Source organism: Heliangelus exortis, chromosome 1 (genome assembly GCF_036169615.1).
Source record: "Heliangelus exortis chromosome 1, bHelExo1.hap1, whole genome shotgun sequence".
Taxonomy (NCBI): domain Eukaryota; kingdom Metazoa; phylum Chordata; class Aves; order Apodiformes; family Trochilidae; genus Heliangelus; species Heliangelus exortis.
Window position 1 is genome coordinate 155,588,048 of NC_092422.1, and position 7,685 is coordinate 155,595,732.

General features: G+C 40.6%; 1 protein-coding gene across 1 annotated transcript; it reads left to right on the top strand.

The window, feature by feature from the left end:
- The first annotated feature begins 262 nt into the window (after nt 1-262).
- On the top strand, nt 263-7,685 carry LOC139791211 (dystroglycan 1-like). Its single transcript, XM_071733192.1, has 3 exons — nt 263-2,032; nt 3,264-3,404; nt 5,893-7,685. Exons 1-3 carry the CDS (start codon nt 352-354, stop codon nt 7,050-7,052), a joined length of 2,982 nt encoding a protein of 993 aa, XP_071589293.1. The 5' UTR covers nt 263-351; the 3' UTR covers nt 7,053-7,685.

Sequence of the window (7,685 nt, forward strand, 5' to 3'; positions counted from 1 at the left end):
ATATCTCCTAAGTGAACTACTTCCTAGTGATCATAATGAGATAGTGTTTGGTAAATTCAGACCATGCTGCTGTGTTCTACACAAGCAATGGGATTAGACTTAGGGCTCACGGAAGCTAATGGGATGAGAAACATTTGTGTAATCAGGAAGTTTTGGACTAAGAGGTAAAATTTTGAGCGATGATAGAAAAATCCAAATGGGTAACTTCAGATAGACAACTCTTAAGCAGTGCAATTTTTGAACTTCGATATCAGGTGTGGGAAGAAAGCTCCCATCACTTCTGCTGAAATAATTCTCTCTACTGGAGCAGAGGCCCTGGAAGCACAGGAACGCCTCTACATCGTGTGCACGATGGCCGAATATCTCCACCTGGATTCCTCCCTTCTAACTCTGCTGCAATACACAGATTCAGCACACAAGGGCTCACAGAGCCTGACTGTACTGGCTGAAGACACTGGGGACATTGACTTTATGGTGAACCATTACACAGGACTGTCCTGGCCTGTGAAGTGTGGAGAGTTTGCAACGCTTCACCAATTCGTTCAAGTACTGCAACGCAATGTTGACTCACATCACCTCTCACAGCTGCTGGGGTATGAAATTGCAGGCTGGAGAATACTTAGGAGAGGTGATTATGAAACAAAATCCCCAAGACGACAATGTAGGCAATTGATGATCACACCAACACCTACATTAAAACTGATTACAACTGCCCAGAGACCAGATGCAGGTGGTGCTTCCAGGCCTTTTTCCTCTACTGTGCCAATCCACTTATTCACTCAACCTGTGGTATCACCTGCCCAGAGTTTATCATATGTCTCTGAAGAAAGTATAACAATAGCAAGTTACATGATGGAGAATAATATTCATCTTGTAAGTCAAGAAAGTCTGCTCACCTTAGAAATGGACTCTGCAAGGGACATGCCAACTAACCCAACAGTGTCTATGATATCTGCAGACTCTAATTTTCCAAATCTTTCACCTTCACTGAGTACTAAAACAATGCTTCTCTTCACTGAACTGGAAGTGCTGCCTACTAGAATTGCTGGCATGTCCTTACTGGTAGAGCAGCCACAGCCTCTTATGCCAGAAAAAGCCTCATATTTCCTTTCTAGTAACTCAGAAGCATGCACATACCCTTTCCTACAGGACATTACTTCAGACACAGATCAGCTTTCCAGGCCCTTGTACACTTGGGTGATAAACACTCTTCACAAATGGCACCACAGTTCAGCAGAAGTGTTTCCTTCTAAGACAGAATTTCATGCATTTTTGCCAGAAGCAATGTCAGCGTCAGAAATGCCAGATTATATTGAAGAGGCAAAAAGCAACTTTCCAGAACTTGAAATGCCTCCTAGTGCATCCCTCACTCCAGAAACACTCCCTTCACTTTCCCCAAAAGCTTCAGCAAGAGCCACAACTTTGTCTGATTTCACATTCCCCATCACTGACACGTTTCCACCTGTGCTATCAAGTCAGAGCCAAGTGTTTGCTAATGACTACGAACAGTTACCTAGACCTTTTCTGACTATTTCACAGTCCAATGGGTTTCCACTTGCTGGAGGGAAAATCAGAATTTCTTATGTAACCCAGAGAGAAGCACAGACCCTCTATGCCAATTTGCATTTCAGTCCTGAAGCCTCAGCTTTCCCTTCCAGCATGTTACACAGCACTTTCCCCAGTAAAGCTGAAGAATCTGATGAACCAGACCTGATCATTCCATCCCATCCTCCAGTTCTTACTCTGACAGGAGACTTTTCCAGCCTTGACATGTCTGAGTTACCCAGACCAACAAACACACTCCATTCTTACAGCAGCAGCACACTTGGAAAAGAGATGCAGCCTGAAAGTATTTCATCCAGAAGTACAAAGGAACTGCATTCAGACAGAGATCTGGGAACAAGAAACATTTTGCCAAACATCACTGAGCCTACTCTGAAGCCACAGAAAATCTCAGACTTCAAGTCAGATGTTGTAGAAGTACCTCTGGTGACTTTTAGTGCCACTTCTCATCTGTTCAGCAGTATACCAGGTATGTTTAAAATTCGACTTAGCATTCATTTTTCCCTGCCCTGAGAGTCCTGAGAGAACAATTTGATAATTTATTCTGCAAAAGTATGACTTGACTTCAGTAGGTGTGTGTCAGCAGCAGAGTTCCTGTAAGAGAAAGTAGTTTTTTCACTCAGCTTGGTACAGGTGACAGCTCAGCTGAATGGTCCAACTCAGCTTTGGAAAAATGTAGACTCACTGAAAAAGCTCAGAAAATACAACGATGGTCAGAGGTCTAGAAAATATGACCAGCTGAAAGAATTAGTCTAGCAGACTGCATCAAGATGCAGGTTTATGTAACAGAGTGCTGGAAGTGATGAAAAAAAAGTGTTCTCGTATCCCACTGAAGCTGCACTTCATTTGTAGTTAAGATTTTAAGTTAGTAGATAAAGTTTCTCACAGTAAGGAGGATAAACCACAAGAAAAGATGCTTGGAGAACACTGTGGAGGGTTTTTAAGAACAGATCAATGAATAATTATCTGAAATTATACAGAAGTAGTTGAGTATCCTACAGAGAAAAGAATTAGGCCAGACAACCCTTTATAGTCCACCTTCTCTTCCAAGTGCATGCATCTGACCCAGACTTAAGCATATAACAGACTACAGAGATGGTGTGTCTGTAGGACCAGTTGGGTGAGTTTGCAGGATTATGTCTGAATCAGCTGCTATTCATTCTGTAAAAAGGTTGTACGGTAGATTTAAATACTAAACGCAACATTCAGAGTTAAACTATTCCTTTACTTTAGGGATCTGATCACCCCTATTTTTAGCTGTATTGCCCTTGTTAATGCCCTTTTATGAGTGTTTTTGTAAAACTTTACTAGACCTACATTAGGTCTACACCCACAGAGTAAGACTGTAATCTGAAATATTTAGGTTTGCAATCAGGTGTCCAAGGAAGCACCTGTCAAAGCCCACAGATGGACAACACAGCTCTAACATGGTACTGTTGGTAACACACTTGCAAACACAGTCCATCTGCTGATGTCAAAAACCAACTTTCCACTCCAGTGAGAGTGCCACTTTGGTAAGGAGCTGCCCCATTTTCTAAAGGGAAGTTTGAACTCTTAACTTCATTCCTGTGCTGGAAAACGCTGGCAAAGTTTTCAATTATGCTCCATGAAAGCTTTAAAAACTACATTCCCAACCCTTTAGCAAATTAATAATATAAGATCCCTTTTACATAAATCTAAATGATCTTTTGATTTTTCAGAGGTGGTTCAGATGCTACTGCCATCACAGCAGGATCCAAGTACTTTGCTGTTTCCCACATCTGAAAGACTACAGTCCACGGAAAGCACATGGATTCTTCCTACATTTTCTGTTTCACAGCAAGTTCCGAATGCGACTCCAGGTAAAAATTTAAATTCTCTGTTCTTACTTCTGAATGTAACTGTCATCAACCTTTTTATCCATCTTTCAAGGTATCTCTGGTTTCCTATACTAGAAACCCACATACCGTGCAGCCCCCAGATATGACCTAAATGATTTATGTCCTGAATGAATCCATCCTTATTATTAACATGAGGTAACATATAAGGAAAGCGTAAGAACGGGGCATGATTTTGCTCAATCTTGCAAATTAATCCCCTATAGTAAGTTGCAGAAAACACAAATAAATGAGCTTCAGACATGTCACAAAGGAGCATTTTTATCACAGGTTGCAGAATTCTCTGGGTTCTCATCTTCTTCCTTTTTCCTTAAGACTGCCAGCAAGCAACAGAGAAAAGATTTCCTCTCAAATTTGCCACCCCATTTTATCGTCCTACACCTTGGTGTCCACCATTCCATAGGAACCCAAACTGGGCAGATGCAAAACATTCAAAATAATTCTGTCCCTGGCAGGTTGGTCTGTCACCTCCAGGAGTGGGGTAATGCTGAGACACCGAGTGCTGCCTGATTAATCTGAAATTTTTCTTGATGCTAAACGCAGGTCGATGGTATAAGAAAACATCCAAGCTTATTACCATAAAATCCCCAAATAAAAAAATTCATGTTGGAAACAGAAGATGAAACAATAACATGTTTTAGTAATTACCTCATACATGAGGTCTATTTCAGAATCCAGTGACAGAGCACACAGACCTAAGAGCTAGGATCAATTATTTGAAAAGTTAACAGCTGTCTCTTCAGGGATTGTGTCTGTTTCCCAAGGGGACACTTCATGTGGGAAAATAATCATGAGTTTCTGCACTTTGAGGACCTCAGTTTGTGCAAGCACAATCCCAGGGGCTCCAGCAAACTTAATATTGGGAATGAAGGCAAATCAAGGCAATGCCTGATGACAGCATGAGACACCTGAATTACAGTCTTAGATGGGCAAAGTATCACAGTACCAGGCAGTTTCCTGCTGGGCAGCTTTGAACTGTAATCCCAATGTGGATTTTTGGTAGACCAATCATACAAGGAAGGTCCTTGAAGTTTACATGAGCTTTCCATGACAGAAAATTCAGAAGAAAAAAAAGTAATGCAAGAACTGTATAATAATAGAACACTGCCCTTATTCTTCAATATTTAAACCATTAGAAATGAGACATAATTCACTGCCACCATGAAGTAAATGCATCACCTGGTGGCACACCATGATACTTCTGTGTAGAAATTAATCATTAAGACATAGTTTGGGAAAACACTATAAAAGATCTAATACTTGAGACTAGAAAGCACAGTGTTGTGCACATTTGCAACTCTTTAAATACACACCTCTATATGCTTAAGTCTATTGTTAAAATGTGACAATGTTATAAGCTTAGGTTTCAGTAGAAATCAGGCAAGTCCAGATTCTCCTATACCAGTTTTCTCAGCATCTGCCATTGTCATTCACAGGTCAGAGGGTGTGTGAGGTGATGGGCTCACTGTCCATTGAAAAAAAAAAATGTCATCCACCCAGCTGAGTACAGGCTAAGAAAGGACAACAGCCAAAGTGGCTTGCTTCTGATGTACAAGACATGAGCAATTAGTTGCCACACAACATAAAGCAAAATTTTTTAAAGCTAATTTACCTTTTAATTTGTTTTCTGTATTTTTGCTTTGAGTTAACCTGCTTAAGACTAAAATCTAAACTTAATCCTCATAATTGTGTTTGAGATTATCCTCTGACTATATGTTGAATTGGCTTTATTACTGTTGAGTCTCAAAAAAGAAAAGATTAAACAAAGCAGAAGCCTTTTTGGATTTTAGTTACCACCCATGTATTTTCAGTCTAAATTGCCCAATTGTGAGTTTGTGATGCCCATTTTAAGGGTGCTGCAGAAGCTCCAGATTACCAATGCATCTTAATGCAATCAAAGAAATGCTTTTTAAAAATAAGTCTGCAAATCATCTTCCGAAATGATGCTGCAAGCCAGGTGGTTGTACTCAGTTAAAATTATTTGCAATGTCTATCACAGAGGCAAAGGATGTAAAAAAAAGCAGTGGGTAGTCCTGTTGATTGACTCCAAATAAAATCCTTAAGTACCATTTCTCAAAAAGGAATCTCCAGGGCAACGTGACACTTGTCTTCTGGAAAGTAGCAGATGATATAACAAGGGGCAATAGGCACAAATCTGCATCTCAGGAGGTTCAGACAACAGGGAGTTTCTCGCTTGGACAAACACAGCAATGGAACAAGTCACCCAGAGAGACTTGGGACCCTTGATCCTCAGAAATTCTTAAGCTTCAGCCATGCTTCATCTTATTTTGTCTTGGCTACACCTCTTGAGCATGAGTTTGGCTAGATGACATCTCTACTAACTAACCTGCTCCATAATCCCATGAGGCTGACAAGATTTCTTTGCTATCATTCAGTATCCAAGAGCTACTATTTCCTCATAATTCTTTCCTTTTCTCCCTCCTCTCTAAAGGGCAAACAAACACTCCCCCAACGGTTGCTCATTCCATTAAATTCCTAACAGCAACTATTGGATGCCTCTTCATTTTCCCTATACCTGCCAACACATTTTATGACCAGGAAGATGGCAACTCAACTTGCTTGTCTCTACACATCATTCCAGTTGATGGCTCTCCATCAGGATCAGAAAGCTGGCTGCAATTTAACACCTCTCAGCAAACCATGCATGGCTATCCTCTCGATACAGATTTCCAGTACTCACCTCAAGAGTTTATGCTGTCTGCCACAGATTTGGGAGGACTGATTGCCTGGCAATCTTTCACCATTGAGCTTCTGAAACCCACCAACATACCGTGCCACCTTTACACTATCAGAACAAAAAACAGCTACTATTCTTTCCTGAGAGAGAGAAAAAAGATTCATTTGTTTCTAGAGAAGCTCTCCCTCTACTTGAACTCCAGCAGTCCCAAAGACATCACGGTGACTGCTCTCAAACCTGGGTCCACAGTAATCTCATGGTACAACAGTTCACTGTGTGCAAGTGCCAACAGATCTTCCAGCTGGTGTGCAAAGAATGAAATCCAGGAAGCACTTGAGAAATTAAGAGTGCCAGGTGGGAATGCTAGCCCACACTTTGTCCAAGCAATGTTGCCAGAATACAAAATTGATGCAATTTTCAATATCTCATATAGTGAAGTCTGCTTTCCCACTACAAAGCCATTTGATGAGTCTTTCAACAGTACTATGCCTATACTTCAAGACAAGAACGACTCCACAGTTAAGAAGATCCTACCTGCCTTACTAAGCAGTCTTTTTGGCACTGTTGGGGTGGTTCTGATAATCTTGGTTTACTGGTTTTTTAAGTATCACAGGAAGATTCCTGGATCAAAGTCTGTGATTCTTCAGAGAAACTCCCAGTTAAGCCATGCTGATATGGAACTGGATGTCCTGAAACCTCGTAAAGCACCTGTACATGAGTGCAGGGCTTCACCCCAGTTATGGATACCACCTTCAGTATCACTGACCTCCCAAGAGCATTATTCTAGGTCAATAAAACCATCTCGCATCACACCACCTTTCCATCCACCAAAATACCAACTCCCTCCCCATTATCAAGGGGGTATGAATACCCAGAATGACCAGGTCAACATCCACATACTTAAGATCTTTTAAATGATATTAAAAAACAAACCTACAAAAACGCAATCTGTATTAGAACGTACTACCCGTATTACTCTGAAAAAAAAAAAAAAAAGTTAAAAGCAGTTAGTGATTCTATCATTTTTCAATTTGGAACAGAATATATTTAACCTATGCCTGACAGAGAGGCTGTAGCCAAATCAGAACCCTGAAACTAAGCACTAGAACAAAATGCCAAGGTAAAGAAATATAGAGATGAGTTGGGTAGAGTGATGCCTGTAGTAGTCAGAACAACAAAATGTTTACCAAGCTGATGCTGACTGGCCACAGCCTGTACTGAGTAAAATGAACTCCTTTTCTACTTGCATGCAAGAGGCAGAACTGTCAGAAGGGCTATCACAAAACATGGTTCCCACCGAAATTCAAAGGTGCTACAACACTTGAATTTATCATCTTGGGATTTAAGACTCGTATTTTCAAAAAACACATCCAATCCTGTAACCCTCCCTCAAGGGTGACATTGTCTCCGTGCTCAGTCTCTCAAAACCTCTTTTAGTTTCTATTAAAGACATTATATGTAACATTTCTAAAGGCAACAGCAGCTGCTCAACATGAAACTCTTCCTGTTAGGTAATTGTGTAATGCTATTTTAAAAATAAATTTAAG

What these genes read in the sequence shown, in the direction of transcription:
- LOC139791211 (XM_071733192.1), top strand. Translation starts at nt 352, where the DNA reads ATGGCCGAATATCTCCACCTGGATTCCTCCCTTCTAACTCTGCTGCAA. An exon ending in TCTGTTCAGCAGTATACCAG is followed by an intron (nt 2,033 to 3,263) that starts GTATGTTTAAAA and finishes TTGATTTTTCAG; the next exon opens with AGGTGGTTCAGATGCTACTG. An exon ending in AGTTCCGAATGCGACTCCAG is followed by an intron (nt 3,405 to 5,892) that starts GTAAAAATTTAA and finishes TCCTCTCTAAAG; the next exon opens with GGCAAACAAACACTCCCCCA.